The 15,322-nt window shown below is 42.9% G+C and overlaps 1 protein-coding gene across 1 annotated transcript; it reads left to right on the forward strand.

Moving 5' to 3' along the window:
• Positions 1 to 10,682: 10,682 nt before the first annotated feature.
• SARC_02110 (hypothetical protein) lies at positions 10,683 to 11,390 on the forward strand (the record flags this gene model as incomplete). Its single annotated transcript, XM_014304126.1, has 1 exon — positions 10,683 to 11,390. The coding sequence occupies one exon, from the start codon at positions 10,683 to 10,685 to the stop codon at positions 11,388 to 11,390; it is 708 nt and encodes a 235-aa protein (XP_014159601.1).
• Positions 11,391 to 15,322: the final 3,932 nt, after the last annotated feature.

The raw sequence follows: 15,322 nt of genomic DNA on the forward strand, positions 1-15,322 counted from the left end.
ATCTTCTTCAGTTGTTTCGCAACTTCTGGCTGTTCTTTAAGCAGCGCTTTAAGTAGTTGAGTGCGAGCTTCAGGTTCTCTTAGAGCTTTGAGTCTTTGATCCATGGCCTTAGCTAGTTCCATGCTGTCTCAATTGGCATTACCTCGACTGCATTCTTGTTGGGTGCATATGTTGTACGAGTCTTGATCTTTTGTTCAAACTCCTTAGACTCCTCTAGTTTAGCTAAGAACTCAGTTGAGGGTTTCCACTTAGTGGTACCTGCAGGACCAATACGACGAACGATGTTGTGTTTCCAAGGTGTCTTCTTAATAGAATAGGATCATTGATACAAGAACGTATCGATTACACGGTCGACATATATAGGCTCGTCTTGTATCATATTAATTAAATCACGTACCCATGGGTCGAAGCTGCGTAAGGGACAACAGAGCGTAAAGGTAGATTTAGTAACATTAATATAATTTAACAATTGTGCGATAAGTTGCCATGGTGGGTTAGCCCACGCATTATGCTTTGATAAGTCAAGTTGAAGGGCATCACCTTTAGGATGAGTCAACGACCTATAATCAGAAACCTGTTTGTTATGTTCTGCGGCGAACATATCAATAGTAAATTGACCCCATCTTGATTGAGCGATGTTAAACCGTTTCTTATTAAGCATCCAATCGGTTGCTAATAACTCTTTAACTGTTTTCTGGCAGGGACAAGTCGACAGAGCATGTCAGGAAGATGATTATGTATTCTTGATATGTGTGTACTGTTAAAAGCGAACTTAGCAATAATGTCATGCCAGCGGCTCACCAACTGTGAATCAGGGTTCATGTCTTTTAAATATTGTTAAAGACTTTTGATCACAGGCGACAGTGAAGTAACTTACATAAAGGCAGTCTTTAAACTGTCTTAGCGCAGTAACAACAGCAAAGAGCTCTTGTTTAACGGTAGGGTAATTCCGTTGACTCTTATTAAAACTCTTGCTAAATAATTGTATGTAGCGTGGTTTACCATTTATCGTTTGGTATAACACTCCACCTACCGCTCGATCTGAAGCGTCGGTTGCTACTTGGAATGGGACGCCATCCACAGGGTATTACATGATGGGTGCGTCCATTACTTCACTTTTGACTAGCTTAAATGCATCATCACATTCTTTAGTCCAGAGCTTTCCCAAAGGTCCTTTGTGTAGCCATAGGTGACTGAAAGGCTTTAAGTAATGAGAAAGATGAGATACCGAATCCGAGAAGAAGTTAACAAACCCACACACAAAGTTCACATCTCTTCCAGTAATCGGTGTTGATGAATCCAACATAAATTATTTCTTGCCAGGATTAATTTCTACCCCTGCTGCAGATACCTTGTAACCAAGTAAGTGTATAGTATCTTTAGCATAAGAACACTTGTCCTCGTTAATCTTAAGTTTGGCATGGTTTAGTCGCTTTAAGACTTCCTTAACGAGTTTAGCATGTTCATGTGCTGTCTTTGTAAAGATAACTATATCATCTAAATATACTGATAAGTTATCCGAGAGGTCCGCAAATAGTTCCATCATAACTTGTTGGAAGAAAGAAGGTAACATGGGTAAGCTTTCAGGTGCACCTTTAAACTGGTACTTTTTACCTTGCCAAGTAAAGGAAAAGTATTTCCTATGCGGCTCATACATTTGTAATTGATGGAATGCAGCTTTTAAGTCTACCTTGGAAAAGATAGTCGCACCTTCCATTTTGCGTAGTATCTCGCTTATCTTTGATGAGGGAAAACTATGTTGCGGAATTAGTTTGTTGATTGGCGACAGGTCCAGTACTACTCTTGTTTTACTAAATGTTTCATCATATTTATATTGATCGACCGCTAAGAGAGTTAAGTTAACTGGGGTTGCATCATAATTGATTTCAATTAGACCCTGTTTTATCCAATCTTCAATTTGGGTTTTGACAACGTCTTTGTGTCTCCAACTCACGTAGTTATGTGAAGGACACTTTAACTTAGAGAAGTCGACGTTTGTTAAGTCAAGCTTACCGTACCCGTTAGAGAACTTAAACATACACCAGTCGGTTATTGCAATCTTTCTGTTTTGTATAATTAAGTCCATAACTATATCGGTAAAGTGCGGAATCATATCCTTTGCTTCACTTTCCGAAGGTTTAGGTATCTCTAACATGTTATCATCTGACTGATATTTATTTGGGTCTAGCCCATTAGGCAGACCAGTGAGAGTTATACTTAAACTGAGAAGATCAGTCATACCTATAATTAAAACGTATTTCTGAGACATGTCAGTAACGATTAGGTGATTATTTACTTCTCTTCTATCTGACAACGTTATATGTGCATAGTCAATGGCTTCTTCGCAAGTGGTAACTTTGCCATTTCCCAAGATTAAATCAGTTGTTTCGTTATGGACAGCCATATCTGTAGCGTAGGCTACACGGCGTGAGATAGCAGAGACCCTGGATAAAAAATGCTATAACTTTTTCTCCATTTATATAAACGGGTTGAAGTATACGTTCATCTCCTTTGGTATAGATTATATTGAACTTTTTCTCATAATCTTGCTCTAGTGCACACATATGGAACTGTCAGTGCTTAACCCGGACGTCCGGTATGTCCTTGCAATCATCTTTGTGCCAACCGTTAGTACCCTTGCAAGTAGTACACTCTTACATATAGTGTCCAAAGTTTGGCTTGCCTGGTGCACACTTAACAGAGTCGTATTTACCATTCCACTTGCCATCACATTTATTGAGGTTGTAACCACACTTCTTGCAAGGTGCTCTCTCCTTCCTTTCACCCTTTGGTTTAGTAGAAGTAGAGCCTTTACCACCACCAGCAGTAGTGCGAGGTTTTAGTATTACGCGCAGTGTTATTCTCTAACGCGGAACGCTTAGCGGGCTGGGTAAAGCTTGCGGTACTAAGTACTCTAGTAGATGGGTTGGTATGCATTCGAACTATGTTCTCAGAGACAGACCAAGGCATAGATCTCAAATCACCATAGGCGATGATATCATCATTGATCTCCTTAAACAGGTTAGCCCCCAGAGTCTCCTTCATCTGGCAAATAAATAGATATTCGCCAGTATAGGTACGACCTCCCACCCGAGTGTACATATGTGTCATATGAGCTAGAGCACCTCGAATAGTAGTATCGTTCGCAAAGGAGTTGCGAGACTCTAGAAGTTCACGGTCTCGTGCATCTTCAAAGAAGGCGATAAGTATATTCTCACGCAACTGGCGCCAGGGTAGGGCTTTCCAGTTGAGCTCATGGGCCTTAAAGATAGTTTTCCATTCCTCTGACTCACAGAAATGAATAAAGGCAATCATCATCTGCTTATCTTTAAGGCTGGCAGACTCCTTAAGTTGGTCAAAGGCCTTCAGTGTCTCCACTGTACTCCCATTAGAGAAATTGACCTCAGCCTTCGCGTTACCTAGCTGCTTTATAAAGCTTGGTTCGAAGCGTTCACGAGGCTCACGCTCAGTGCTACGGGCTGCTAGTGCCAAGATGGAGTCTATCTCCTTTCTCTTGTTATCGATTAGATAGCGAATGCTATCCGCTTTCTTATCGTCAAGGTCAGAGTCATTCAATAGACGGTCCTCAAGGACTTGCATACCAGAACGTAATAGCCTGAGACGATGTTGTCTGGTTCTCACTTCCTCGTCTTCAGAGCTAGAGTGGGTACTCTCTAGTGAGGTACTGGTATAACGATTACCAAAGTCGTTATTACCAGGGCTAGATTGTAAATGAGGATCGACGTTATGAGGGTGGTAAGCCTCATCGATTTCCATACAATCATAGCCTCTGACAGGGTTAGGTTTGTCGAGAGGATGGTCGATTGTAGCTTCCGAGCTATAGAGATTAAATCTTGAGGTTTTACCCACTTCACCAGCGTTAACTGGCACAGTGGTAACCCTGCTGGCTGGTAAACCCGTGGATCCCAGGTTTGAAATAGAAAGAATATCGGCTACGTGGGATATGATCGAAGGGTCAGAAGCTTCGGCAGCGGCTAGCTCCTTTATAAGCTTATATTTGCGGTTCAAATGGCGTCGAGATTGAGAAGATCCAACCACTTGTTGTCGAGTTATGGCGTCCCCAACATTTGCATCTTCCGCCCCAACATTCAGTGGCGAGGCATTCAGTGGGGAGGCATTCAATGAAATTTCACGAAATGGAACGCCACCATCTTTGTTTAATAGGTGGATTGGGCTGACTTTTAGTAGTAATAAACCGTCGATCTCGAGATGATTCTTCCACTTGTTCAGGAGATATAGCCTTTCCAATATCTGACTTTTCGTGGTCAGCTGGCGAGCTGAGGCCCTGAGCTGCACTACTAGGAGACACACGGACGCTGGCGAGCCTTTCCGCGGCAGTTGAGACCTCCACTTCCAAGGCTTTAGGGTCCGACGAGTCATCCTCAGAGTTTTCTTCAGAACCAAGCTCAGAAACGGCTTCCTCTACAGCTTCAACGGCAGGCTCTAAACCAGACGGACCAGCGTCCCCAGTAATCTCAGGAACCTCAACAGGCTTAGCAGGCATAGAGCTGGCAGCTCCCTTGCCTTTATAATTACCTTTAACCATATTAATAGCTCAAGAATAGGAAAATTAATAAAGCCTAGGTATAGTAACTAGCGTGTAGCTAACTGTAGGGTAGTATATATTACTTACAGTCCTGTCGCTGGATAGTAGGCAATTGTTAGACAGTCTAGAAGCAGTACACTACGGTAACTACTAAATAACTGAAAAATATGTAAACTTCGATGGATATTTCTATGTTTTAAACTGTTATATAAACTTATGTCAGTTAGGATTTAGCAGTGGTAGCTTGTGTATGAATGATCCGGACTGCCTCTTGGTAAGAGCCTTAATATCCTCGATCACACAGGACATACCTCTAGCTGTCCTTTCTTGAATAATTTTCACTAGAAGTACTAAGTGTTCATGACCACATGGCTAATTTGTAGATAGACATAAAAACGTAAGTCAAGTTAATACATTAGCTAATATAAATAAAGTTCCACCTGAAGAAAAGTTAAAAAAAGAAAAAGACTTATTGGATTTTGGAGATTGGCGGGAAGACCAAAACCTGTAAGTAGTAGTTCAGATATTATAAAATTTAGTTTATAATATCCTACATCTACTATCGTCTCAAATAGGTACAAGTAAATGAGTCATACCAAATACTCAGGCTATTGGAGCCATCAAACATCAAAGTGAATTTAGAACACTTTGGAAATATTGGAAAAAGAATTTGTATTAAATTATTTTAAATACAAATAAAAACCAATGTGTTATCAAATTTGATCTTAATATATTAGACTAACCGGAGGCCGTATTTCTACAGAGATATACAACGTTCACAAGATATTGACAGAACATACAGATCCCAGAGCAATCGACACCAAGCTCATGAAGGTAGACAGGGCAAAGCTATGTCAGCACAAGTATCTGATGACCAGTTACCTGCAAACAGACAGATTGCATTCTCCACAATTAACCCTACAATCGACAACAAGGAGGTGATTGGTCAGTCAGATAGAGATTCTAGAGGTGTATACTGACTAGCTTGCGATAGTTGCGCCACCATACACGTACTTCCCTATAAGTACCACAAACATCATCTCGTCAGCAACATGCGCATCAATGACCGGTATGCGCTCGAAGTAGCTGATGGTCAATCATTTATCCGAAGTATGTGGCTCAGCTAGGAGTCTTGGGGGACATACTCATTGATACGACATGTAAAACTGCACTACTACGTATCAGCCCACTCTCAGCGCGACACTACTCATTTGAATTCACCAACAACAGGATGTACATATTACTACCAAGCTTCGGAACCATAACAGTACATGAAAAGCACAGAATATACTGTGTGCACATCGACGACATAGCTATGACTACAGTGGAACCATCGCTGGAGAAAGCCAATCAGATTTCATGGCACAACAGGCTCGCGCACCCCAGCTACCTCTCAAAAAAATTACCCTACATAAGGCAACCAGAGGAACGATGTAGAGCATGCACTATTGCTAAGAATAAGAACAAGAATACAAACAAGGAACGACAGCACGAACCTGCTATAGTGCCTCTCGAGTTAGTCTTCGTGGACATAATAGGACCGTTCGTAACGTCAATAGGATCCAACACCCACTCTGTATCAATCATAGACGATTTTTCTGGCATTGCCAAAGAGTATCCGATCCGCGATCTGAAAGCGACAACAAATCTGGATGCTATGTTACACACCTTCGATGAATGGTACATCTTAAGTCATCGCCGAGTTCAGTCCATACAAATGGATCGAGGCTCACAGTTTGCAGCAAACGTAACGAGGCGCATGCTTGCATATTTGGGATACTGCTCGAGGTACACACCTACGGCCACGCCACAATACCATGGCAAGGTAGAGAGACTCCATGGTGCACTGGTTTCTAGAGTGCTTGCACAACTGAAATATGCACGTCTACCGACTACTATGTGGGCTGAATCACTGATTCAAACTACCAACATATACAATGCTATATCCACCAACGAGAAGAGCTCATCCCCATACGAGAAGTTTACAGGATACGCATTTTCGATAGATATGTTCAAGAACTGTGATCCAGACGGCAAACTCGACGACAAAGCACTGGATGGCATTTTTCTTGCGCAACCCTTGGACACAACACCGGACTCGTAACGTATATACTCACCTCTGACCAAGCGTATAATACAAAGCCGAGACGTCTATATATTCGAAGATGAATTATTTGTCTGGGAAGACAACAAAATGGACAACCGCTATCGTACGACCTGACACTACGAACAGTAGTACATTCCTCCAAATCGAGAATGGCGACTTCCAAACGGACGCAAGGACAACATCGACAACGAAAGATATGCTTAGCCAACATGCCCAGCCAACTGTGACGCACAAGTCGAGCAACTCAGAACAAGTACAAATAACTTCATCTTCAACACGACAACCTGCTGAGTGCGAAGTACATACCATCAAGTCGGAGGCTGCTGCAGCGACTACCAAAGCTCAACATGATCTCGAAGCAACCATAGCTAGAAGAACGGCAGAAGGTCGCCAAGTCTCTCGAAAACTGCGGGACTTTGCGATATATGATAATAATGTCGACTGGTATCACGATATCCGCCGTAAGAGACGAACTCCTAGCACTACGCACACTGTCAATTCAGCAACTGCAGCAACGGAACCGAAAACATACAAAGGTATATATGAGATGCCAAACACAGCCGATTGGGAGGAATCAGCACGTTCGGAGATGGAGAGCTTGGTGATACAGCGCAAGGCATTCACTCTAGTTGACAACAAACCGCGAGAGAAATCATTATTCCCCCCTCGATGGGTCTTCAAGGCAAAAACGGATGAATTAGGACAAGTCACACGACTCAAATCACATCTGAAAGTAGCAGCATTCAACGCAAAATAGGGAGTCAATTACGATGAAAGCTGTGCCCCAGTAGTAGCCAAGGAAACACTCAGGATCTGTCTAGCTCTAATGGCACACTATGACATGGACATTCGACAATACGATACACCCTCGGCATACCTCACTCAAGAACTGGATACCCCTAGCTACATGCGAGTGCCGCAAGGATACGATCTCATCGAACATCTATTGGTCCCGTCTCAGAGAAACCTATACGAAAGGCACAAGCAAGGAGACACAAAGGTAGTATGTCGAGCTGACCGTCGTGTATACGGTCTACCACCTAGCGGACACTACTGGTTTAAAGCTATCCATCGGTTTGCTATACAACACATTTATAACCAAGTACAATCGGATGGAGCACTGTTCATCAAACAAACACACAGTGGACCTTGTCTCATTATTATACACGTAGATGACAAAATTGCAGCATGCCAGTGTATGACCGACGGACAGAATGACGCAATGAAAGGCAAATGGAACACTGTTGATATGGGCCTACCGTTGTGGTTTCTCAAGTGCCAAGTGGAAATACTTTTTGGAAGAGTACGTCTCCATCAACGACAATACTTAAGAGAAATATTGTAGGAATGGGGGTTGATAGATTGTAAACCAGCGTGGGTGCCAATTTTAGAATCGGACTATGAAGTAGCAGACAAACATGCATATCTCCAGAAAAGGGCGGCAAGCTCAGACGTCCCAACAATCACACACTATAACAAGCTAGTGGGTCAGCTACGATACCTTGTAGTCAAACACGAGTGAATATATGCTTTGCAGTTTCGATCCTAAGTCGCTATCTGATAGCACCTCAGTACCACCACTTCAGAGGTGCCAAGCGCTGTTTGAAGTATCTCGCTGGTACTCAGGACTTCGGACTTGAATACACGAACAAAGAACCATGTATTTCCTATCTGAGTGCAGACAATAGCTTTGCTAGCGATGACACAAATAGACGATCCACCACCGGGCGAGTGGGCATTATAGCAGGTGCGCCATTCATATGGGGAACAAACTTGCAACGATTAGTAACAACGTCTACAGCAGAGGCAGCATACGTAGCACAATCTGATACAGCCAAAGACGCAGTATGGGCTAGGGATCTCTTCACAGAATTCGGCATTCCGCTCGTAGAACCCACCACCATAGAACAGGACACCAAGTCAGCAATACTGATGGGAAATGGTATCACGAAATCCCGCCGTACAAAACATGTCGATCTACGATACCATCACATCAGGGAACTCACATCGAACAACACCATCAAGTTAAAATACATCCCATCAGAACAGCTACTCAGTGATTTCTTCACGAAGCCACTCAGCCGAGAGAAGTTTACCGACATACGCGACAGACTAATGACTCGGATGCCAGTATCAACATAGTTCAATTTATAATAAAGGTAAGTATTTTAAGGTAAGCAGGTGTCAAATGCTTTGTGCTTCTATCTCTGACTGCAAAATATACAGATATATCGTACCTTGTAAAAGGAGTGTGTACAAACTGATTGTATTATATGTAAAAATGAAATTATAAATAATGTACACGCAATATATAACTATATATTTGTTCATATAATTGTTCCTATCGATAAACACCCAAGTATTTACTTGTGCGACCGTGTTTTGACATAAAATACTCTGAAGTCAAAGTTGAATCCCGCAGACAATTTGTATTCATCGATACACATAATATTAGTAACTTACTGGTTCGTTTTAATTTTTATGCGTGATATCGTAAAAGTTGCATAACCGTGACTATTTGTATAGAAATTCACTCGCAGTATATAAACAAAATTGTGACTTTCGCAGCCCACAGGCCCTACATGGACCACAACCCTTTTTAGAGCAACCATACGAAAGATAGCAGCCAGATCGCAACATAAGAGCCGCACGTTCCAAGACCCAAGAGAAAACCTTAACCTCACAGTCTCCGAGTCTCAGCCTCTCAGGCCACATCCCAAAGTCAAACCAATATGCCACAACGCAGAAGGGAGCTGTCCCCCAGCATCCACGCCACAGTCCACACCGATTCAGTAAGCAAAATGCATTTTTCAAGAAAATCTCGAGTATTTTTACCTGCGAAATTGTGATGCCTGTCCCCGTGCAGAAGATTATCCACGCCAGTCGTGAAGCCTGTCACTGTACAGGAGATCGTCTACTCTTCAGAAATGTCACCGTTTTCAACAATTTTCATCGAGATAATACTCAACAGCACCAATTCGTAAACGTCTTCGACAAATATACATTGGTTCAACGCTTATCGCCGAATCCACCTACAGAGTCAACAATTTCACAATCCAGGTCTTTAGTCTTCAGCCTTCATTAGTCTTCAAATTTCAATTTTCAGACTTCAGCCCTTGTTGATTGTAAAATCGAAGGGGAGTGAGAGACTACAGGTCTCAGGCCATATTTTACAGCAAGAAATCATCTTTGATTTATGGAAGTCATCATAGTTAGCTCACTCCCGAGAGCTAATCAGGTTGCTCAAATTACTCTCAAGAGTTGAGTTATTATTTAACCGACTTCCGAGAGCAGATTAAGTTTCTGAACCGATTCCCGAGAGTGGATTAAGCCTGTCAACCGCAACATATTAATAATAGCTGTGGTTATATGTGAGTCACAACCTATGCGGAAAGGCATCATGTGATCAGCGTAAGATTTGGTTGCAGAGAAGTAGAAATAGAAAAGCATCGAAGTGTTAAAGTGTTCCGCATAAGGTTTCTCATAATGGCCATATGAGTTTTTACTCTGGCCAGCCCAAGAGGCTGAACACTAGCACAAACACCTTAGATATAAAACCAAAGGTGAGTTCAGAAATAAATACATAAATTTGCACTTTATTTAAAGTCTACTGCATTGCACTCTAACAGAATACACTGTGTCTCACCACTCTTCGACAGATGCTCCGCTGATCAACCGATGTCAAACCGCGAAGTACACCTTGGTACCTCCGTCCTCCTTCACGGACCTCCCGATGGTGTATGCGGCGTTGGAACAACTCCAACTCCAGTCGATCCACGGTCAGGTGTCAGTTCCGACGGCGCTATAAGTCAACTGGGTCCTCCATGACCGGTACAGTCATCTCTTGCCCGATAGGCTCCGTCGACTCCTCCAGGTTAAGTGTTCCTGGAACGTTCCTGTCGCACTGCTCCGACCAGTTCTGGCCACTTGTGATGACTGTATATGTACTATGGGCGGAAACAGGGACTGCTCCAGCAATCTGCCAGGAAATCAATCTGGATTATACACATGTCGATCAATGAAGATGGAGAGGGATTTAATCAGGTACTTGCTGCACAGGATAGGTTCTCCCTCCGAGCATTCGGTACATGTGGCCGATTTGATGAGCACACCGCCTCGCAGTTGATCCGGTTTTGCGTTGAGTACTTACGACCCAGGGGCCATGTCCAACGTTATGTCTTGGATAAGGACAGTTCCATGCGCAGTGATGCGTTTACGGCATACGCAGCAGCAAATACTGCTGTGGTACATTACGTTTCCACGGGCAAACATGCCGGCAACGACCGCATAGAGGTCTCCTTACGTATCCTCAAGACATGGTTTAAGCGGTCCCTTTCAGTAGGCCTGCACCACACATGGCGCTCCCAAGTTCCGATTTTCTTCGCGAATTACAACGCGACATGGTCAAGCGTTATTGACACGGCCCCGTACACTTTGGTTACGGGCCGCATCTACCCTCGTCCATCAGACCCGGTAATAACGGCCCTACTTGATGCGGATGCGACCGCCTCGAGTTTCGAAGCTAAGGTGGAGGAACCGCCTCTAGATCGGGGCCTCCTTGCACTCCGCGCAAAAGGTCACGGCGGGCCGCCAGATCTTATATTGGCCCATGGCGGACCCACCGCACAAATTGGCGAAGGACTGGCTGGGCCCGGTGATTGTAACGACCCATGTCCCTCCGGTGATGCACTATATCAAGGACACGACCCTCAATAAAGAGTAGCGTGTCATGTGCCGCCCCTGGGCTGATCTGAGTTGGTCCCGAGTGGAACGGTGAGGTCCCACTTTGTCTTTAACGAGTCCGAATTCTCGGCACAGATGTCGGAGACTGAGCGATACCAACTCATTTTCGCGTTCCGGACGTGTGCTGCCGCAGTCCGATTCCAATATGGGATAAACTGTGCCTACACGAAGTGAGACCGCCTGTGTGCTGCGCACAACCACCTCCGGTCGAATAAATTCACGACTGACGATGAGGCGTTCTTTGATGATCACGCCAACCAAGTGGCGAACGCTTCAGGCACGCTCTCTCAGCTGCGCAGTCCTTTCCGTTTTGCAGCTTCCTCAGCGTTCCGCCAGGAGATGTTGGCCACCTGGAAGCTCAAGCACGACTCGCTCCAGTTGACTGACCCCCTCCCACCCCAGGAGGCGCCGGCCCACTCTACAGCCTTATGTGGCTTTGCCACCGTGTGGGGTTTTGCGATGTCGACCACGGTCAGCCATAGGTGATCTTCTCTTTCCTCAGGACATGCCCGGGATGACTAGCATGTAGCTGACTAGTGATATACACTACATTAAAGGATTGGGGGTGGTTGATTATTCTGACCCCTGTGTTGATGTGTCGAGACTCCCTCGATGTGACGACGTCACTGTATTCTACGACGACGGTCGCGGCCCTTTGATGTTGGCCAGCCGTCCACCACTGACACCAGGCGTAGTGTGTATGTCTTGTACACACACCGGCCGTTGGCTGCTTCTGTCTGACCGTCGGATGCACACTACCCTGTGGGCTACGGTACGACGTGACCACGGTCACCCCCGATGATGCCTTCCGAGCCAACAAGTTATGTTACGAGGGCACACGCCTCGGCCTCTCTCTCCCACCGATCCCCCATTCCTTCTCTCCAGCGCTGTCGCGTTCCTACCGCACTCCTATACTAGCCAACTAACCCCACACTCGTCCGCCTGGCACCTACACACTCTCCTGCTCAATGTTTGTTTATTTTTCACTACCACCATTTTTCTGTTTATTTTGAGACCAAGAAATTGAAAATCTCGTCAGCATGAATTTCGGACATTGACTACCCCAAATTTGGGCCAGTTTCCAACTTCTTGAGTCTGTCCGGGGCTGTAGTAAAAAGGTGGTCTCGGCCCCAAACCACAATGAGGGCCAGCCCGGACCTACCGGACCTTGATGACGAGAACCCAGGGCACTCAGATACCTTCTTGAATAGCTCTCTCCTTGGAAGCGACAAGATTGATGAGAACGTCGGTTCCGTCCGCCCTGCTGGGGGAGTGGGGGGGGGGGGATACATACCTATATAAATACATAATCATTGTTTTCGAGGTAAATACACATACAATTAGCACTTTGTAACCGAAAGTAGACGACCTTATAACTGTACAATGTGGTGACTGGTGACCGATCATTTGTGATATAGGCGCTGCGCTGTTCTTTTAAGTACACAGAACTCTGTTCATCACTGTCACTTCCAAATTTTCAACATAATGGCTCGTGTTGTAGTGTTTGTTCACGCTCAAACTCTAAGCTATGTACTATTCATCTGTGACTCAACTTAGTCACATATCCATTTAAATATTTTGTATACCATATTGTTATATGTATACACTTGCTGCAATACCAAAACATATCTATATACATAAAAATATATATAAATACAAATGTGGATGGTTGCATGACGCTTGAGTCAGATGAATGACACGTTCGTCTTTTATCCGACTCTTCTTGTTATTTATACCGGAAAATATTCGCAGGTGCATCAACAGAACTCTAAAACCTGAAATCTCAGGAGAATCCGCGAATAACGCTTCAATTTGACAACTTATATATGCTAGCAATATCAACAATAGCACAAGACAAAAGCTGACTTAGATGTTATTTGCACATTATTCCTGCAGGGGTTTTTATATATATCCAGAGTTGGAAAGCAGTTCAGAAAGAGGAAAATACTTTCGACTCCTTGTATTTAGCATGTAATACATATGGCAATCGAGTTGGAGCAACAGTATCGTATCGATATGACATCTCCACTTCAATGTACGCAGACTGCTGAATATTACCATTTTTGATGTCGCTATAAATATAAACAAACATAGACCATCATATATTAGCTATTAATAATATTGAACTTCTAAGTGTTGTGAAGTTTTGCTCGATTTACATTGGTCCATCCGATTCGTCGGGAACTTGGTTCTTGGGGATGCCTTGTATTGACATGTGATTAAGTACGAAATTATCAATATATTATTTTTGTCATGGTCTCTATTTTTTTGAGAATCCGTGTGGAAAATGTCGTCGTTTTGATTCATTCCAGATATTGTCTTAAGTATCTTCACAGCCGGCTATTTTCAGCCCCAAACAAAAGATACCAAGCTCTTGGTCACTTTCAATTTGTTCGCATTTCTCAAATAAGATATTAATTTTATTGAATTTGGTAGAAATTAGTGCAAAAGATTAGTCACGACAAATGCATCATGTAAATGTTATTACAGTTATTGTTTGACTATTGACTCGTGTTGGTGGCATCACTCATGTTATAGGAATCAAATTCCATAGCTGATGTAGTAAATTAGGTGAATAACTGAATCAAACAACCTAGTACTAGGTAGATTGGTTCAGCCATTCACCTAATTTACTATAAAACTGGAAAGCGTCGCGAGTACTTCGATCTCAGTCCGCACGATGCGCTCCTGGGTGGATTCCTTTGAACCTTTCACGCTGTGATCACCACTCCTAAGCGAATTTCTCTGAACCTTCCACGCTGGGCAATAGTGCTAGTCTAATACTAGGTTGGGTAGTTCAGTCATTTACCTAATTTACTACACTGGACATTGGCTATGCCAATATATAAGAACCAGTCTTCGAATATTGATACCTTGTAGTCGGAAAACCCCTGCTACTCTTTTGAAAATAGCAATATGTATACTGTATAGTTAAGGTATATTCTTGACAAGTACTTGGTCAGCAGTTTCAAGTTGGTTTGAGCTGCTGCCGTTTTTGTTATTGACCAGTTCTTCCGGGATACTCAAATCTATGTACTTTATATATCAGATGAGACAAATGTTGTGTGTTCAATCTATGTTGTACAATCTGCTGCATATGTAGTCAAAAATGAGTAATCCTATTTTGTCTGTACTTCACCTTGACCAATCAAGATCCCTTCCAGAAGTATGAGTATACAATGGCAGATTAGAATTTCACCAGTTATTATGTCCTGTAACTGTAATCAACTGTAGAATATGCAAGAAAATACATTCTAGAGGGTTGGCTTGATATATTGCGCTTTTACAGCTAATGGTAAAACCCATGATATATACACCGCTGTAAAGCTGAGAAAATATCTAGAGGTTTGGCTTGATATATTGCACTTTTACAGCTAATGGTTAACCCCATAATGTATACAGAGTTGTAAAGCTGAGAAGATACGCTGAGAATATAACAGTCAAAAGTGTGTAGTTTACGTACTTGCCACGAATCCTAACAAACAAGTATATCAATTAAAAAAAAAATTCTAAAAGTAAATATACTGGATTGCACCAGTATGACATAAAAAGTAACAAATAAGATGAATGACTGATCCAAATGAATCCTAACAATCAAGCATATCACACTATAAAAAAATGTAAGACATTATGAATAATAAGTAATATGAATGACGGATACTATGTTGGTTGTTTCAGTCATTTACCTTATTCACCACATTAGTAGGTGTACCCTTAGTATAAACGGTCAAATGCTTCTGTGTACGTGTACAGCGCACACGCGTTAAAAACTTCACAGTGAGGCAATGTATTATTGTAAAACTTGTGTACAGACTGGCGAGTACATAGATACTTATATGTGTACACCCTTTATGTGCACGTTTAGTATTAATAGTATATACAAAAAAATTGCTACGTATATTTTT

This window comes from Sphaeroforma arctica (assembly GCF_001186125.1).
Source record: "Sphaeroforma arctica JP610 unplaced genomic scaffold supercont1.92, whole genome shotgun sequence".
NCBI classification, from domain to species: Eukaryota; class Ichthyosporea; order Ichthyophonida; genus Sphaeroforma; species Sphaeroforma arctica.